The 19,486-nt window shown below is 36.1% G+C and overlaps 1 protein-coding gene across 4 annotated transcripts in view; it reads left to right on the top strand.

The window, feature by feature from the left end:
• Window positions 1-14,885, top strand: part of CACUL1 (CDK2 associated cullin domain 1) — a 50,557-nt gene extending 35,672 nt beyond the window's left edge. Inside the window, exons 5-10 of one of the 4 annotated variants that reach the window (XR_014026747.1) lie at window positions 2,173-2,275; window positions 6,885-6,974; window positions 7,420-7,558; window positions 9,869-9,912; window positions 11,275-11,442; window positions 14,217-14,885. Coding sequence is in view for 1 of the 4 variants with exons in the window: in XM_081330061.1 (XP_081186187.1) it covers window positions 2,173-2,275; window positions 6,885-6,974; window positions 7,420-7,558; window positions 9,869-9,912; window positions 11,275-11,315 (417 nt within the window). In the remaining 3 variants the exon portion in view is untranslated. Of the gene's footprint in view, window positions 1-2,172; window positions 2,276-6,884; window positions 6,975-7,419; window positions 7,559-9,868; window positions 9,913-11,274 lie in introns of all 4 variants that reach the window. The other 3 variants (XR_014026748.1, XR_014026746.1, XM_081330061.1) reach the window with 3 other exon arrangements.
• The last annotated feature ends 4,601 nt before the right edge of the window (window positions 14,886-19,486 follow it).

Genomic DNA, 19,486 nt, shown 5'->3' with positions numbered 1-19,486 from the left:
CCATCATGGAAGGCCTTAGCATATTTATCATTTTTTAACATTAGAAAATCCTGGTGCCCTTAGATCAGCAGTATGTGTCATATTCGAACCTGGGGTGTCCTGACTCAGGAATGTTTATTTCCTATAGAATGTTAATTATTGAGAATACGTAAATTAGGTAGAAGTGAAAATGGAACAGAGTGCCTGGAACATTGAGCAGCTGTGTAAAATCACATTTGGTTGCAGGTCTCACTTTTCATTTCTGATAAAGGGAGAAGACTAGTTTACTGTGCCTGTTCCCTTGAAAAATCTACAGCAATTTCATTTTTTTCCGGGAATTCCCCAAAACAACTTCTAAAAATGCATGAAATTTGACTACGATTCAGTTATTCTCTGTACTAGCACAAAAGATCAAAAAATATCACAAAGCACTTAATTTTGATAGCAACCTTGAATAGCTTTAGATGTTTAGAAATAGGTTTTTTCTTTGTTCACCAGTCTGCTTTCCTTCTTCACCAGTCTGCAAAGGGGAGTGAAAAGGTTCAACATTTATTGTCATTTTAGAAGCTGTGGTACTCACTCCTTGTCTCTTGACATCTGTTGAGCTGCATTTAATTGTGCTCGCTTGTAGAGGAGAAAAGTATGATGATATTATGAAACAGCAGTTCTGTATAAGTCTTGAGAAAGAATTGACTGGCTTCTATGCTTCTTCTTAGATTGGCATTAAACAATTGCTTCACACCATGTGTAATTCCTGTGCTAAGGAAAAACTAAATAGGTAGAAAGAAAAGGCTGCTTCTGAATTGTGTGGCTTACTTTATATGCTTCAACCACTTAAAAGTAACATTTCTAACAATGTTAATTGTTATAAATTATTGGGAACTTTAAACTTAGGACCTTAATACAATAGAAGATAATAAAGGTTTTAAAAAAGATTTGTGAAGTTGCAGGAACTAGGTTTGTCTAGTCCAGGGGTCAGCAACCTGAAACAGTGAAAGAGCCACTTGGAACCGGTTCCCTCACAAAAGCAAAAACTGGGAGCCGCAAAAAATCTGTGCACATGTGCGTACATGCGCGCATGTACAGAACAGGGTTTGACTGAAGAGTGGAGCCAAGGCGAGATATGCACCTACCCTGCATATTTGAATTGATTGGTTGAACCTTTTTAGTCCCACTTTTTTTTTGGACTGCACATGGCAGAGGACTGGGAGCCACAGGAGGCTCCGGAGCCGCGGGTTGCAGACCTGTGGTCTAGTCTAACAAAAAGAAAGACTAAGGGGTGATACAATACCAGTCTTCCAATACTTCAGGGGCTGTCACAGAGAAGAGGGGGTCCACCTATTCTCCAAAGCACTTGAGGGCAGGACAAGAAGTAATAGGTGGAAGATTATTAAAGAAAGATCCAACTTAGAATTAAGGAGACATTTCCTGACAGTAAGAGCAATTAATCAGTGGAACAGCTTGCCTCCAGAAGTTGTTGATGCTCCTTCACTGGAGGTTTTCAAGAGGAGGTTTGAGCAGGTGGGGTTCTACAACCAAAGAAATAATCCTGGTTTGTCAGTCTCTTCAGAAAGTAGTAGTGCAATCCTTATACTACTCAGGCTCTTGAATATTCAGGCTTCTGTCTTTTACACAATGATGAATTGATTTGAAGAGTGGTTAATGAAGTTAGGATCCAGTTTAACATTCATATTGAGAGAAAATGGCTGGGTTCGTTTACCTCACTACTTTATAATATAGGATGGGTCATTCATTTTACTCATACATTTGTTCTACCAATTAAGGTCTACTTAAACATGTTTCTGTTCCTGCATTAAGACTTATATTTCTTCCTCTTTACTGCTCATACACTGTGCATTTGATGGACATACTGGCTCTCTTTAAGTTCAGTACTGGATGCATCCACACTCAGTGTATGGCTTCCAGTCCTACTACTTTGTATCACAATATTTTTGAGCTCTATTCCCTCTGTAGCATTGATGAAGATCATAATTGTAAAGGTCAAGCTGGCATATCAAATGAACTTAGAATTTGCTTTCAACTTTTTTTCTTTCTAACCGGACTCACTGTATTATTTGTTTTTTGTTCACAAACAAATGATTTGGATTATGAGAAGTGCAAAAGCAGAAGTAGTTTGTAACAGTGCTTTTATATTGCTGTCATTTTTAAAAGGATGTTATTTTTTTTCCTCAGAATAAATTTTACATAGAAACCAAGCTTAACCGAGATTTAAGAAATGATCTTATAAAACTGTTTACGGAACATGTTGCAGAAAAGCACATTTACAGCCTGATGCGTAAGTCTAAAGTTTGAGATGATTCATTTTTTAATATAGCAATAAATTGCTGAATCATTAGTCGGAAAATGATAAAAATGGAAAGTATCTTAACACTAAATAGCCTGTCAAGAATTTAATTCAAAACAGGATTAAAATGCCAATTATAGCTGTTGGTTGCTGGGGAAAATTGCAATGTAATTTGAGTACTTGTTTAATTAAATGCAAGAATTTCCTGAGCCAGAGGGTATACAGGTAGTCCTCGCCTTATGACCACAATTGAGCCGAAAATTTCTGTTGCTATGATAGTTGTTAAGTAGGTCCCCCTCTTTATGACCTTTCTTGCCAGAGTTGTTAAGTGAATTGTTGCTGTTGTTAAGTAACATAATTATTAAATGAATCTGGCTTCCCCATTGACTTTGCTTGTCAGAAGGTCACAGAAGGTGTTCAGATGACCTTGAGACCCTGTAACAATCATAAATACATGTCATTTGCCATGCATTCAAATTTTGATCTGTGACTGTGAGGATAGGGCAATGGTCATAAGTGTGGAAAACGGTCATAACTCACTTTTTTCAGTGCCATTGTAACTTCAAATGATCACTAAATAAATGGTTGTAAGTCAGGGACTACTTGTAATACGTATTTCTTTGGCAGTATTATTATATTACAGTACAGCTGTCTTTAATTATCTTTGCTTTTGCTGTAAGTGCTGTCAATTTCTTCAGATATCACTGTTGACATTGATTAGACTGCCACGATTTCCACCAGGAGATCTATAGAGCAACAAAATAAGAAAACCTGTGTGCCAAACTTAGCCTTTGCTGAATGAGTTTATCTTGCAATTGGGCCTCATTGTGGAAATTCCATTTTCATGGTGGTTTTTCTTCTTAAAGCTTTCGGTCCGATAAGATTGTTTTAAGCCTTTAACGTAGTCCAGACCAGGAAGCAAAACCAAGAGTATTAATATTACCTTGCAAGTCTGAAACTTCTTCCTCCTTCCTCCACTTTTACCTTCCAGAGAACTAGGGAAGAGTCACTTATGAAACACTATCCCTATTCCCGCTTTGGACTCAGACTTCTTTCATCATACTGTTGTCTAGACTGCAGCTCTCCTTCCTGTTTTTCAAGGTTATTCTCACAGTCCAATTATGCAGCAGTATAATAGTATCCCTTCTCATTATTCATATGAAGATCATTTTAATTAGTAAGCTAGCTAAATAGAAGAGAGTTCATTGTGTGTATTTATATTCAAGGAAGCAACATTGTTTAGATAGTTACTAAAAGAAAAGAAATCTTTCTAAATGCTAAACTGCTCTCCCAACTTTAAACTTGCAGCTGAATAAACTATTTTATTTTTTTATTTTTATCCCATTTATATCCCTCCCTTCTCCGAAGACTCAGGGCGGCTTACAATCTAAGCACAAATCAATGTGCTTAGCAATTTGCATTGCCATTTTAGCAGCAGGTTACTGTTTTCACAGTTTATGGCTGCGTCTTATATATATATATATATATATATATATATATATATATATATATATATATATATATATATATATATATATATGTATATGTATATGTATATGTATATGTATATATATGTATATGTATATGTATATGTATATGTATATGTATATGTATATGTGTGTATATATATATATATATATATATATATATATATATATATATATATGTTTATCAGTGTTATTTTAACATTACAGACATGCTTATGACATAAGCAGTACTTGGCAGTAATTTTATAACATTTAGGGTGAGAAGGCAGTTGTTAAAAATAAAAAAATCAATTCCATATATTCCAATTTGTTATGATGGAGTTATTTAAAATAGCACTGACAGAAATAGAATCTTCTCTATGAAGAAAGGCTGACAGAATTTTAGTTTAATTATACACCTCATTTGCCTATGGAATAAAACATAATATGGTATGGGTTTTTTTGTAAACATACTCATTTTAAGAAATAAACTGAGGTACAAGGGGCAGTTTAAATTCCTAACACAATCTTTATTATCTTGTTCTGTGCCACTTGTTCTGAGTTGGTAAAAGAAAAGAATTATTTAAGCAAGTCAGGATTACAGTACTTTTCTTATAGCGTCCTTAGTGCTTTCTAAAGGGGGTGGTTACTTGTAGAGTTTCATTACCTACTAGGCAGCATAATCAGTGCTAGATTATATACAGAAGCTTGCCCTGCCAGTGTTGGTGGAGGCTTAACTTTTAACTTTTTGTGGTTTAATTTAACTTCTGATTTTTATTTCTCTTAGGGTAAGAAGCCTTAATCACTTAGTTAACAAATTCTTAAGTTGTGAGATTTATAATTGCAAGATGTTTTGTTTGTACCTGGCCACATTGCAGTAACCGGGAATTTATCTAATGCATGAATTTATTAGTCACAATAGTTAAGTAGAACTTCATATTGTACGTTAAGAGTCTCTTGCCTTTATTCCTGAAGTCTTAAAGGTGAAGCTATTGAAACGACTTTTTAAGCATCCACCTGGCTAAGACTAAGAACTTGTGTTCTGTCTTCATTGTTGTCTACACACGCTTGTAAAGGATGAAAGCAAAGGATTGTGGAAAGCTGAGAATCTATGAATTATTGTTTTGTATTCTCAGCTGACCTTCAACAGTTCTTCCTTTGTCATACACATTTTAAAAATACAGTGAAATCATTCTGCTGGTGTGAGTTTAATACAGTTTCTTGATTTTTTAAATATATCTAGCCATCTGACTTTAAACTGACAAAATAACTATTTGGTATATTTAAAATAACTTTGGGGGAAATGAATCATTTTTAATATATGAAGCTACTAGCAAATAATTTATAGTTCGTATAATTTTTATTCTGAAAAATATCGGTAGGCCAGCATTAGCTGCTACTGACTCTACCATCATATCTCTTTACAAGCAACTGATAGTAGGAGCTGAAGCAGAATTTCAGTTTCAATTTACTTTTTAACATTTGGGTTTTCAAACCGAAGTGTTAATGCTTCTTAAAATTTTTATCACTATCTATTAGGTTGTTGACTTATGTATAAAACCGAATATCTCTGTTGAAATAAGATGCATAATATAAATAAAAATTCAGAGAGAAATATATACGAGAAATGTATGCAGCCTTTTCTTCATGGATTTTCTCCTTTGGAGCACCTGTAAATGAGATGTCTATTTAACAACTTATTTATAAGAAATATAACTGATTTTATCACATCAGGTTATCCTCACATAGTAGAGAGCCGTTTTAGTCTAGTGGTTAAGGCATCAGGCTAGAAATCAGGAAATTGAGTTCCGGTCCCACCTTAGACATGAAACCTGATTGGGTGATCATGAGCCAATAATTCTTTCTTAGTTATGACATCAGGCTTGAGTAGCAAGTCAGTAGTTTAATTCTGTTGCAACCAATGGATCAGCACTTGGTTGATCAAAAAAAAAAAAGCAGACCGTTCACTTGTGGGAAAAATGCTAGGAGGAAAAAGAAAAAGTTTATACTCATGTAATGGAATCCCCCTTTACAGAGATTAGTTTGCTCATATTTAACCGCTTAACAAATAAATTCTCTTGTGGATAGAGAAGAAAAGGAACTTCAGTTGCTGTTTGATATTGGATAAAATGCCTAGAGAATTATTTTTATCATAAATTTGGTTTTAGCTACTCAGTTGAATGAAAATACAATTATGCTAAAAGTTGTGTAGAGATCTCACAAAGATTGTCTTAGAGTCTGACAAAAGGAACATTACAATGAGGAAATTCCTTGCTGAGTTTTCTCATCCTATTTACAGATAGTCCTCACTTAACAACCATAGGACTAGAATCTCAACTGCTAAGCAAAGCACTCATTAAGTGAGATGTCAACGTGACTCTTTTGCTCAACGAGCACAATCCCGGCACTTCCAGTTGCAGTTGTTAAGCAATCTCCCAAGCTATTATGCAATGATGCAAAAGAGCTGCCTACTGAAGAATTTTACCCTATCATTCTCAAACATTCCTGTAGCTCACCAAAGGATTTCAGCTCCCCTCAATGCACAGAAGGGAAATCACTTGTAAGGCTGTTGCAACCTTTCTTGCTAACTTCCCTGTTGACTTTCTGGGTAAGCAGGCTGAGAAGATTGCAAATGGCAATCACATGCTTGTGGGACACTTGGCAAGTAGATGAAATGTGTCAGATGACATTGAGGGTGGACATTAATGATGGCTAGAAGTGCTTAACAGGCCATTAAGCACTCTTTCCTAGGCCATTAAACTTTTGGACAGTTGTTAAAACAACCGGTCATAAGTAGAGGGCTATCTATACTTAAATCAAAAATGTAAAAAAGTGATTTAAACTTTTTAATTGGTTTGCATATGTAATTATTAAGATGTTATCAGGAGACATGAATTCTGCATTCACACTGAAAAGAAAAGGAATAACTTGCACATGATTTTGACATTTGCATGAAATCTTTCTGGATTTCTCTTGCCATTTTAAAACTTCTGATAAAAACTCCTCCTTTAAGATTTAAGTAGAATAGATTCATCTGGTAGACTAGAATAACAGTGCATTGCACACATTCGTGTTACAAAAATCAATATCTGAAGTAAAATTAATTTGCAATTGAGTGTATTTTCTCCTTTCAGCTTTACTTCTAGAAGCTCAGTCCACACCTTTTTGGATAAACCCTTCCACAATGGCAAACATTGTCAAAGGATTATACATGCTTAGGCCAGGTAAATCATCTTTTTGAGTACTTGTTCATTATTATCAAATGATCTTGTCAAAAGCTATATGTAATAAATTCCTTGAAGAGATCATATACACATATAAGAAACAAATCCAACTCCTACATTAGAACCATATCAAGATAAGATACTTCACCATACAAGTATTAATAAATTCCGCAACAATTTGTGATAGTGTTTATTTATAATGCATTTGATATATTTGTTCCATCAATTTGGCCATACAACTGTTGTCTTGTTCTCAAAAAGAGAGATTGAGTAATCTAAAACCTTTATTAAAGATGATTCTTAAAAGCATTGTCATTTATTACACAGCACCTTAGATTTGATTTTTCGGTTTAAAATTGTGTCATAAGAAAGAATTTGAACTTAACCTGTTAAGTCCCTTAAGTATTTTTTTTCTCATTAGCTATTGCTTTCCATTTCTACACAGAATGGGTTCAGATGGCACCAGCTTTATTTTCTAAATTTATTCCAAACATCCTTCCTCCTGCTGTAGAATCTGAGCTTGAGGAATATGCTGCTCAGGACCAGAAACTTCAACAAGAACTTATTCAGGAGGGATTTTCCAGGTAATAAGGCCAACTTTTCCAACATCTTTGTTTGGTGATCTGTAAATTGTGCAGATAAATTTGGGTATCACGTGGTTTTTAACTATTTTAATGGCTATATTGTATTGAACGTTTAACTTTTATTTTAATTGTGTTGTCTGCCCAGAGTTATATACAAGTAAGATGGGTGGCTGTATAAATTCAATAAATAAATAAACTAGCGTAACATACCATTTGAAGGCCTTAGGAAATATCACTCAGGTAAAACATTTTTCAATGGTACTTTGGTTTTGCTTCTTGATAAACCTTTAAAAATTCAGTGAATTAACTTTTGTGGAAGGAGGACACCTAGTGTAAAAACTGCAGGTCCACATCATCCGTTCTCCTTTAAAGGTCTAGTTGTACACAAAAGCATGGTGTTGTGTGTATTTCTTCTTTCCAACTTGGAATGCTCAGAGAGTTGGGGAAAGAAAGAGGCAATAGAAGTAGTCTCAATGCACTCAGTTAAAATACTGAAGGGGGTTATAAGGCATCTATAATCTTCCTTAAACTGTGTACTTGAATCCCTTCCAGACCTTCACTAATACTGTAGTGAATACTCTTGTTTGCTAGTAAAAAGATGTATTCAATTACATTCGGATGTGTGCATTTAACATACCTGCTTCCACACCCCCACCTAATAGCAACTGCAAAGACTATATGCTTAAACTTTTTCTTCTGTAGAACAGTTCACGTAAGAAAGCTAGACTGCACTGATGGTACATGAAATGAATAAATTATGCTATAGCTTCTTATGCTACAAATCTATATACTACTAAAACTCTCGTCATGACATTTATGTGGGTAAAATGGTGCATCATAGAGCAACAGTTTTCAAATCAAGGTTCTTCAGATGAACTAACTTACAAAAGATGTCCAAAGTCCAGGACCCATGAATCCCAACAGAATGAACTTTGGGGAAGTTGTTGCTGCTTCAATGCTACTGCTGCACTGCTGGGCTGCTGCTACAGTCATGTGGATTCATTTTCAACATTCTGTGACAGTTTCCCAGCCACTCTCACAATCCTTTGTTTCATACCCAACCCAGCAGCAGTAGCAATTCCCCTGATTGCTGGAAAGGGGAAGGAAAGGAAAGGAAGACAAAGGGAGAGGAGATTTCTGATGCTCCTTGTCAGATTCCTGCAGACACTCAATGGGGAAGCCAGCAAGAAGTTGGAAATTGCTCCTGTTCATGCTGCTTTTTTCCTGCCCATAATCATTCTGTTTCTCTGTTTAGGGCAGGGGTATCAAACTCGCAATGTTACGTGTTGTGTCGTGACATATCATGACTTTTTTGCCATTGCCGGCAATGGGGTGGGTGCGGTTTTGCTATGATGCATCTAGACCATGGGCCGGCAGTTTGATACCCCTGGTTTAGGGTAAGGAAATATCTCTGAAATGGTTACCCAACAGGGCATGGGTTATCTGGTTGTTACAGCTATACGAAGATGTTCACTTGTGGTTTCTTACTTCAGCTATTGTCTCTTATAAATAAAATATAATTTGTCACTCAAATTAACAATTTGTCACTCACTATCAGGCCTAAATCCTGCACTTAAGCAGGATTCTCTGACTTTAGCTGCATTTATTTAAAATGTCTGCATTATCTATGGACATTGTTAAAAACAAAGACTTGATTGGGTTAATTTTGAAGTCTAGGCCAGGGGTAGGCAACCTCGGCTCTTTTATGACTCAGCATAGCTGACTCAGGAATTCTGGGAGTTGAAGTCCATGAGTCATAAAAGAGCCGAGGTTGCCTATCCCTGGTCTAGGCTGACATGTTCTGTTTATTAGGATATTGGAAATGGCAACTAGACTTATTTGGCACATGATAATAGGTTCATATTATGCATATGTTAAAATATCTACATTAGTTATCATTTGCTTTCTAACCATAATTCATATAGTCTTTTTAAACTTTTAAATCCTAAAGGGCTATGTTTCTAAACCTGGCATTAGTTTTGGCAAGAGAAATCCTCTCAAGAAAAGCTCTAATTATGGGGGTCATTGGGGCACATAATAGTGGGTTTTCCTCTATATTACTGCTGACCTATTGGACACACTCACTTCCTTAGGCATTGTTATTTATTTCCACTTCAGCAAGAACTGATTATTTGAACTGAGCATTATTTTAGCTCCTTTTTTCTGGGTTCAAATATTATTTCTTATTTTTATGTTGCTTGTTATTCATCTTGAATGACCTAGATATCAAAAGGTAGGCCAACATTGAATGAAACAAATAAATAAGTACAGTAAAAAAAACCCACATTTGTCTGGCTCCCTTTTTTTTAGAGGCGACCAATCACGTAAGCGAGCTGGAGAAGAATTAACCTATAGTAAGTAACTTAAGCTGCTATTCTCATTAATAATGGATGATATTATATAGTAATACATGTGAATCTTTTTCACAGAGAGAATGTTCAGATTTCTTCAAAGTCCCCCCCACACTTTTTAAGGAAGCCCCCCCACAAGGTCCCTTCCAATGCGCAGGATAGTTTGAAAAACTGTTGTCTAAGCACATAATAAAAAGGGACGTGGTGGCTCAGTGGGTTAGGATGCTGAGCTTGTCGATCAGAAGGTCGGCAGTTTGGCGGGTCAAATCCCGAGTGCCGCGTAACAGAGTGAGTGCCTGTTACTCGTCCCAGCTTCTGCCAACCTAGCAGTTCGAAAGCACGTAAAAATGCAAGTAGAAAAATAGGGACCACTACGGTGGGAAGGTAACAGCGTTCTATGCGCCTTTGGCGTCTAGTCATGCCGGCCACATGACCACGGAGTCGTCCTCGGATAAGCACTGGCTCTTTGGCTTTGAAACGGAGATGAGCACCGGCCCCTAGAGTTGGAAACGACTAGCACGCATGTGTGGAGGAACCTTTACCTTTACCTTTAAGCACATAATACAGTAGTATATTATTGAAAGGATTAAAAACCTATTACATGTATTCTCAATATGTTTACATATTGGCTCAAAATTCTTGTTATGAAGGTCACGTATATCTGAAATGCAACAATAATGAATGGATGGTCTATTAGTGGAAGGGTCAAAGTTCCCTCTGATGCATCAAACTGTTCTGATATCTGTTGCAGTGTGGATGCTCACTGTAAATTTTCCTTTAATTTGAATTGAACTTCTTGATACTTTCTGGACCCTTTCATATAGGGTGTGGTCCTTGGCTTTTGGCTATTGTTTTTGACAAAAATGGTTTGCCAATGCCTTCCCTTTGGGTAGTTATTTGCTTTTCAATCTAACTTATAGCACAGGAAGTCTTTGGTGGTTCTCCATACCCAAATCTGAACCAGCCATGCTTAGCTTCCTTACAAACTCAGCCCAGTGTTGTAGTTGTCTGGCAAGAGATTTGTGGTACAATGGATAATTACATACCATTTCTGGTGTTCTGTTTCTTGGGCCACTGGTACAGGCAGTCCTTGACCTAGGACCACAATGGAGCCCAAAATTTCTGTTCTTAGGTGAGATATTTGTTCAGTGAGTTTTGCCCCATTTTACGACCTTTTACGATCATAAGTCACTTTTTTCTCAGTGCCATTGTAACTTTGAACAGTCACTAAATGAACTGTTGTAAGTTGAAGACTGTAGGCTTAGTAAAAATGAAGGGGAGGGGCAGCTTTCAAGAGCTGTGAATAACGGTGAGAGGGATTTAACGCAAGTGCTGTTTTCATTCTTTTTTTCTTGACTTTTTCAGATGGTTCGGCATCGTGTGCAAGCTCAAGAGGGTGCAGATAGGAACTGTGCTAGAAAGCTGACCAATTGGAGTGGACCTTTGGAATGGCATTCGAAGGGAGGGTAGCCTGAGACTCAGCCAGGTTGTTCTGATACTCAGGTTCTCTGATGCAACTCTACCTAGAAGAAGGTGTTTGGACTTATTTCTTGCCATGTAATAAAATGTCTGTTTGCTGCTATTTGGGCTAGCTTGGAAGGATGTGATCAATCTTGAAAAGGGGTGAAGGTATTTTTTCCCCCCTAGAAGATTTCTTGTGAGGACTGTTATCTTTTTGAGGCTCGGTTTCTAAAAGATCATTAAATGCTAAAAGTTGATTATCAAGAATAGCAACTTCCTCTGAAAAGATCTAGAGTGGTGGTTTTTTTTTGTTTTGTTTTGGGTTTTTATTTTTATTTTTTGCACTTTCTGATATGTGAATATTGCTGTTAGAAATCTGTACCCATTCGATTTTGTTCAGAATGTTTGCTCGGTAAATTGTGATCATTTTAACAGTATTTCCATCTGGGGGAAAAAAGTGGTTTGTCTCTGAAGGCCAGTCATAGGACTGACTCTTCAGATTCTAGACAATTCATCTGCTTAGCCCCTCAGTAGTACAGGCCACATAATGTATCTTAAAACTGGGATTTGATTAAACAGGGTGCAAAGTTGCCAGATTTTTCTTACCTTCTTCGATTACATTTAGGAAAATAAACATCAAGCTGTGTTTTAACCCAGTCCCTGCCACACTGTTGGCAAATCAAATGTTTATTGTGTTATGTTGTTGGCTTTGGTAATGATTGTAAAGAATTAGAGCAAATGCTTTTCAACATGGGATTTCTATTCAGAATTGAAATGCTAGTATATAATGGATGAAGGTTTGGCAAGAGATTGCGAACCAGGTTGTATGCTGATACCCTGTGTGCTGCCTAGTGGCAATACAGACATGTTGGTACTGATTTTAATCAATCAGTTCTCTGAATGATATTGGGGTGGTATAATAGGTTTTCAAATATGACTGAAATGGTGCTTACCTCTGAATAACGAGCTACTTGAAATCAATGTTACACCTGTGGCTTGTACCATTTCAGAAGGCAACTGGAGAGAACTGCATATTTGATTTGTACATACTCTTTTTTTTAAATTTCAACTGTTAAAGCTTGAACATAAAATTTTAATCTGCAGCAGCACTTTGCATTGCATTATGGGTATGATGGCAATATGTACCTCAGAAGGGATAACTGGATCCCTGCTTTCTGTTTCTGGTCTTGAACTGAAGGCTAATCACAAGGTGCTGGGGAGCTTGTTTATGTATTTGTTCCTTGGCTCTCTGTGATGAAGCACCACACGTGTAAAAGGGAGGTGGTTCTCCAGCTCCTTCTCCACAAAATGTAATTTTATACACCATAATTAGACTTATCTTGGGAATAAAAGGGAAATAAGGATGAGTTTGCCACAGTGAGGTAATAAAACCAGGCTCTGCTAAAGTATTAGTGTCGGGGAAGCCCCAGTTGTAGTGAGTCTTTTAATGTGGAGCATTGTACATTATTATGAACAAGAGATGGAAGTTTACCACATTTGTGAAAAAGATAATGTGATGCATGACTTTCCAGCATGAGCAGTGGCTTATCTTAGCTTGTCTGATCCACAAAGAACAATTCTAGCCTTTCATTTGGTAAGATTCCAGGATAAGTCTTTCTGTGATGTAAAAGTATCATATAAAAGAACAAGTATACTTTTTAAAAAGTGTGCAGTTTAGGGAAGAGAACGGTAAATGAATAAAAAAGAAAAATATATTTTGATTTAATCAAAGTTTTACTCCTTAATTTGTTGAAAATAAAGCATTCCTTTAAAGCAAATATATTTAGAAAACAACTATTTCTAAGTTTACATAGACTGTCCTTTTCTTTTGATATGTAAATAAACCTCTCCAATTTACCAAATTAATTTAAATGTTCTTGCATTGATGGAACTAGTCAGAAATTACAGAATCCTTCAGATTTTCAAACACTTTCTTTTAAACAAGATGATCTGAAGAATATGTAAATAGAATTTCAGGAGAAAGTTTGTGAGAGAAACTCTTGGATTTCAATTTCAGTTAAGTCAAAAAAGTAGGCCATACACTTAATTATAACTGTGTTTCCATAAAGTTACTATAAGCCACTGTTCCCCAACTTGCTGACCTTCAGGTGAATTGTGCTACTGGCTACATTAGCTGGGAATTCTCAATACTTTAGTCCAACATAACTGGAGAACATCAAGCAGGAGAAGGGTAGTATAACCCAAGCACCAAATCATCCTATCCCTTACTGTAGTTAATGAGGATCCATCGCTACTGCACTGTGCCTCTACAAAGTTGCTTGTAGATTATATAATTTTTGAGTAGTGCAGGAATTCTGAAACTTATGTAGGAGGCTACAGTATAACATGTTGATAATAATAATAGAAGCTAGGCATTCGAACCCAAGAACACTGCCTTTAAAAAAAAAAGTAGGAAGTTTGAACAAATCTGAAGAAAACTAAATAAGGCAATGTAAAAGATTTTTGCTGTTATTCAAAAGTTACAGATGAAAAGTTTGGACAAATTTATATCTAGAGTCATGACAGTAATTGCCTGTTAAACCCTCTACTTTTATTCCCTATTGAATTTATCCTTAAGAAGTGCCCAGTCATGAAGGACATGTATAAGTATGGTTGTTTCACAACATTTATTTCTCTTCCCATAACTACAGACCAAATTGTGTCCCGGGATATTTCATCTTCGGCTGGTCTCTGGTTCTGTTCCTGATTCCAGTTTGACCCCTATAACTTCCAGCATTAACTTTACAGAATACAGTGAGAATGAAAAGAGGATGTCCAATGGATGTGAATTTGATGCACTGGTTTTACCTTTTACAACAGTCTTTCCTGACTACTTGGGTTTACAGTTTTGCAGATTTCAAGAATTTCCCAGCCAGTATAGCCATTACTGAAAATTCTGGGTATTGAAGTCCACATATCTGGAGGATGCCAAAGTAGAGGAAGGCTGCTTTACTAGTTTATGGTTTGTAAATAATATTCTGAACATTCTGCTCTTGTTTCCAGATAAAGTTTTATTTGTGTCACTCTTCTCAAGAATATTGCTTTGGTCAATATTCTAAACATGGTTTTACATATTTTAGCTCTATGTAGCATCTTGCCTGAAGAGGAAGCCTGTTTTTTATATATGTAAAAGAAAAGAAAGAAAAATATATTATGTTGTAAATTAGTATTAAAATTTCTGTATGTTTTGGCATCTAATGCTGAAAAAATTTGTTTTTCTATCCTCCAAGGGATATATCTTTTTAACCTTGTATGAAAGAACACAAGAAAACTTAAGTTACTCTGTAAACATTTTTCTTCAATATATGTTGAATTAACGAGTGGCCCTCTAAAGCCATGCCTTCAATAAAAGCAGCATGGTCTTGGCTGTGGTGCTCCTGTAAATTCAAATTATTTGCCATTTTTGTGACTGTTTTCCACATAAGACTTAACATGGCAAAGGTTTATGCATTGAGTGTCATATGTCATATTTGTTTCCTGGGAAACCTGTTATATTAAAATATTTTTAGACAAAACATTTTGATTCTGAATTTGCCATTTTTAATTTGTATCCACTTGCCATTCTTGACTTAGAGGCATCATAGTGACATAGGCAATGCTTCTTTTTACCCACAGTTTTTCAGTCTCATGTTTTCTTCAGAATGTGGAATGTGTAAGGTCTGTGGTTGATGGGAAAGTTTAAAAAGGGTTTTTTGTAGGAAGAGGGGAACCATATGTAATTTGGGAGGGCGGAGATTGAAGTTACTGTCTGTAACTGCTGCAAAGAAGATTGTAAATTGCTTCTTTAAATACTTCTTTTCCTTTCTTTTTTGTTATATTTCACTTTTTAATTTTTCTTGGAGTTTTATATTTCCTTTGTTCTTTTACTTTTCTATAGTATTTTTTAAGTGTGTGTACATTTTTCTTTTAATAAAAATTACGGTAAAAATAGTTGATGGGAAAGCTAGCTTATTGAAACTGTTGATACTCAGCTCATTGATATGTGCAGATTCTCAGAATCAATCTATACTATGTAAAATGGGAATATTCAGCCATCTACTGGCCTGGCTTTTGAGTATAAAGAGAGTAGTGAAAATAGCTTCGCTCCTGAGTGTCTCTTAAGTCCTCTTATGTCTGCCAGACACAATATTAGCTGACAGCAGAGGACTTGGACACAGCGATGTTCATGTCTAGGTCAGTGAAAAGAGTTTTACAGTTCACTCAATTCTCTGCTCATGATTTGTTTTTATGTACCCCCATTTTCTGAAGGAACCCCACAATTCTGCAAGTTGTAGATGTTTGCTGTTCTTATTGGTTTGGCTCAGAAATTATTGCAAGGAGCTTCTTGTTTTTAAACTACTTGTTTATAAATCCTCATAGTAATACCATTTTCTGAAAAAGACTGATCTCTGTTCTTTCTTGAAAGAAAGGGTTATCTGCTTTATTTGTGTTCTCTGAAGAACATGAATATGCTGCTGATACCAATCTTTTTAAAAAAAAAAGAATTACTTGCTAGAAATATGAGGATGGTGGAATACATCCACGATGCAGCTTATGCCATGATTATAGGTAAAGTTTTCCCTGAGCTGAATTCAATTTCTGTTGACTACATTTACATATATTTATTCTTCTTGGCAGCAAAGCAAAAATGGTTGTTACTGCTTTCTCCCTAAGATATTTTACAGGATATTTATAGAATGATTTACAGCCATGGTTGATAGTTTCAAATTCCAATCCATTTCCTGGCAGTTTCCAGTCCTTAGTAATTCTAACAGAAAACTTGGAGTTGCTTGTTTAAGAAAGAAGGAAAACTTATTAACTCCACGTAGAAGGAAAATGCATTACTACACAAAAATGGCGCCATTATTTAAGTTCTTGATCACCCTAAAAGCTTTGACAGTGAGAGTGGTGGGAGACTAACTCTTCCACATAATTTATAATGTATGTACACGAACAATTACATCCAACAATTATAACTGATTTTTCCCGTTCCCCTTTTTCCTGTGATACAATGGTGTTTGAAAGTTTCTGGACTTTTTTTCTCCACATGGTACCTGAAACTAGATAAACACAACAATGAGAAACAAATGAGTCAAAAAAACATTATAGTTGTTCATTTCTTTACGAGTAAATGATCTCTGTCTCCATTTTTAAAAGATGACAAATATCTTGAAATGCACTTTTAATAGGCTAAAATTGGTATCATTGTGTACTCCCTGTGTTATTAGATAACAATGAAACAGCAAAAAGGTTTTTTTTGCCGAGGATGTTACCTTGCTTAAAAAAGAGTTTAAGATGGAAAAGATAATGTTTACTTGTACATTAAAATTGCCTTTTTTTAAAAAAAAGAAAAGAAAATATGTAATGGTTGCTTTATCTTTATCTTTGAAAAAGTTCAGTCATGGGTGAGTCCACCAAACCTGTGCCTTGTCTGTTAAATTTGAGCAAAACAGGAAACTGTTTTCACACAAAGTTATTTTCTACAGCTATAGCGGCCCCTGTAACCACAAATGAGAGAGATCCATTCAAATCATCATTTGGCATTGATCATACATTTAAAGATGTATCAGAATATGTACATAGCTTTAATTTTAACTCATTTTAATTTTTTTTTTCAACTATTAACCTGAGTGCAGATTAGAAGAGAGGGAAAATTCTAAATTCTTTAAATAGTAATTTGTTTTGCTGAAAGCAAATATGTTTGGTGGGCTAACACACTTGTACTTTTGAAAAAGTCTGTGTTATCCTGGCTGCCCATTCACAAAACAGTTTCTATAGTGGGACAAACTGGTCACTAAATATCTATGAATGAAAGGCAAACAAGTGAGACTGAAAGACAAATCATGTGACCCAAAGCCTTAATATCTGGCAGGAAGACAATCTGGGGCCCGAAACCTAAAGTTACTTATTTAAAACCATGGAGTATTTTCTTGCACGTTTTTGTGGTCACATTTTAAAACCCAAATTCTCTTTTTTCTATTCCTGTTTGCTCACTCAATTGTTTTCTCCATCTCAACCCTGGTCTTTTTGCTACTTCCTGTTACTCCATTGGCTATCGCCAATCCTCCTTTAGTTAAATTGGAGGCAGCAGATAAAAATGAAACTTAGCTAAACTTAATGTGCGTCATTATCATCATTATGTTATATATCTATATCTTTCTCTTCTTGGAAACAATCTATGCTTCCTCTATGTCCATTTATTGAGTCATACACTGGATTTTTAAAATAATTTTACTGAATTTTTTGAAGACAGTTATAACACTGACCTCAGAAAGGAAAAGTAAGAGAAAAGAAAGAAAGAGGAAAAAATAACAAAAATTGAAAGAAGTGACTTCCAATCTTCATCACAAGAAGTATAATTTTACCCCTATACAGTTGCATGCAAGTATCTCTTCTTTCTATAATCCACCCCTAAAACTGCACAAATCATTTAACATTTCAATCCTGGTGTCAGCAAAAAATCCATAAGGGTTCCCAGAATTTTATAGAAACATATTAGTCAAACAATCCATCTTCGTCCCCCTTCCTTTTGCTTTAATTTGTTCAGATGTCGGATTTGATCTCTTTAGTTTTGCTCAACTCAGGCTTTTTCCAAGCTTCAGCAAATGTCTTCTGTAAATCCAATAAATAGTCATTATTCAGGTCATACTCTTGGCTCAGCCTTTCTGCCTCTCACTTTTTCAAGATTTCATCAGCTCTGTTTAACCATGTTTCTCTTGGTATTCCTTTCAGTCAATTCACTCTTCCTTTGTATATTTGCTTGCGATTCAGTCTTAATTTCTATATAACAAACAATTTCAGTGTATTTCTTTTTAATGGTTATTTGTTATGTATTCAATTTGCATTCGTTATAGCACCCATTCATTCTTAAACGCAATTTGTTTTCCTGCTGTGTTCAGAATTACATTTGTGTTTGTTTTGATTGCCCGAACTTCGTTTCTCTTAACTGCATAGAAGCACACTACACTACACTACACAACCATTGTTGCTTTTTTTATATACCCAGGAGACCAGACAACATCATTTGTACATCTTACATTAATAATTTTCTCAAATGTTGTCAAACATTCGACCAAGATTCACAAATTCATCTACTTGCTCTGATATTTATGTGCAGTTTGCAATCCATTTTCCCACCAAACCCAATTACTTGAGTCCTTGATACATTAATTTTCAGACTCATATTTGTTGCATCATACAACCTAACATTTTTACAAATCATTTTAGTTCTCAGGTAACAATATAACCTTTCTAAAGCCAAACGTTCAAACACAATCAAACACCTCTGATGTCTCCACCAGTAATTTTTATATAATTATACATACATTCATCGACAGCCAAGGAGACAGCACACATCCTTATCTTAAGGTAAAGGTAAAGGTAAAGGTTCCCCCGCACATGCGTGCTAGTCGTTTCCGACTCTAGGGGCCGGTGCTCATCTCCGTTTCATAGCCGAAGAGCCAGCGTTTGTCCGAGGACGTCTCCGTGGTCATGTGGCCGGCATGACTAGACGCCAAAGGCGCACGGAACGCTGTTACCTTCCCACCGGAGTGGTCCCTATTTTTCTACTTGCATTTTTACGTGCTTTCGAACTGCTAGGTGGGCAGAAGCTGGGACAAGTAACAGGCGCTCACTCTGTTACGCGGCACTCGGGATTCGACCCGCCAAACTGCCGACCTTCTGATCGACAAGCTCAGCGTCCTAACCCACTGAGCCACCGCGTCCCTTATCCTTATCTTACTCCTTGCTAAATGTTGAACCAGTCGCTTCATTTTCCTGATAGCTTTACTGCCACCACTTATAGGGCTCCAGTTGAATTCAGCAATCAGCCTTTCCTTCCAGCTCGATATTTGCACATATTATTCCATTTGTCAAACCTTTATAGTGTATCATTCATTTTCTCAATAAATGCTTTTTTTTAATTCTCTGTGATCTGCTTGAAGAGCAAAGATCTGGTCTGTGCACCAGGCATCATCATCATCATCATCATAAAATTGGAAGGGACCCTGGAGGCCATCCAGTCCAACCCCCTGCCCAGGCAGGAAACCCCACACCATCCCAGGTAAATGGCTGTCCAGTCTCTTCTTAAAAACCTCCAGTGTTGGAGCATTCACCACCTCTGGAGGCAGGTTGTTCC

The sequence above is a fragment of the Vipera berus genome (assembly GCF_964194415.1).
Source record: "Vipera berus genome assembly, chromosome: 5".
NCBI lineage: Eukaryota > Metazoa > Chordata > Lepidosauria > Squamata > Viperidae > Vipera > Vipera berus.
The sequence above is the reverse complement of the archived record's forward strand: the minus strand, read 5'-3'. Positions and strand labels throughout refer to the sequence as shown.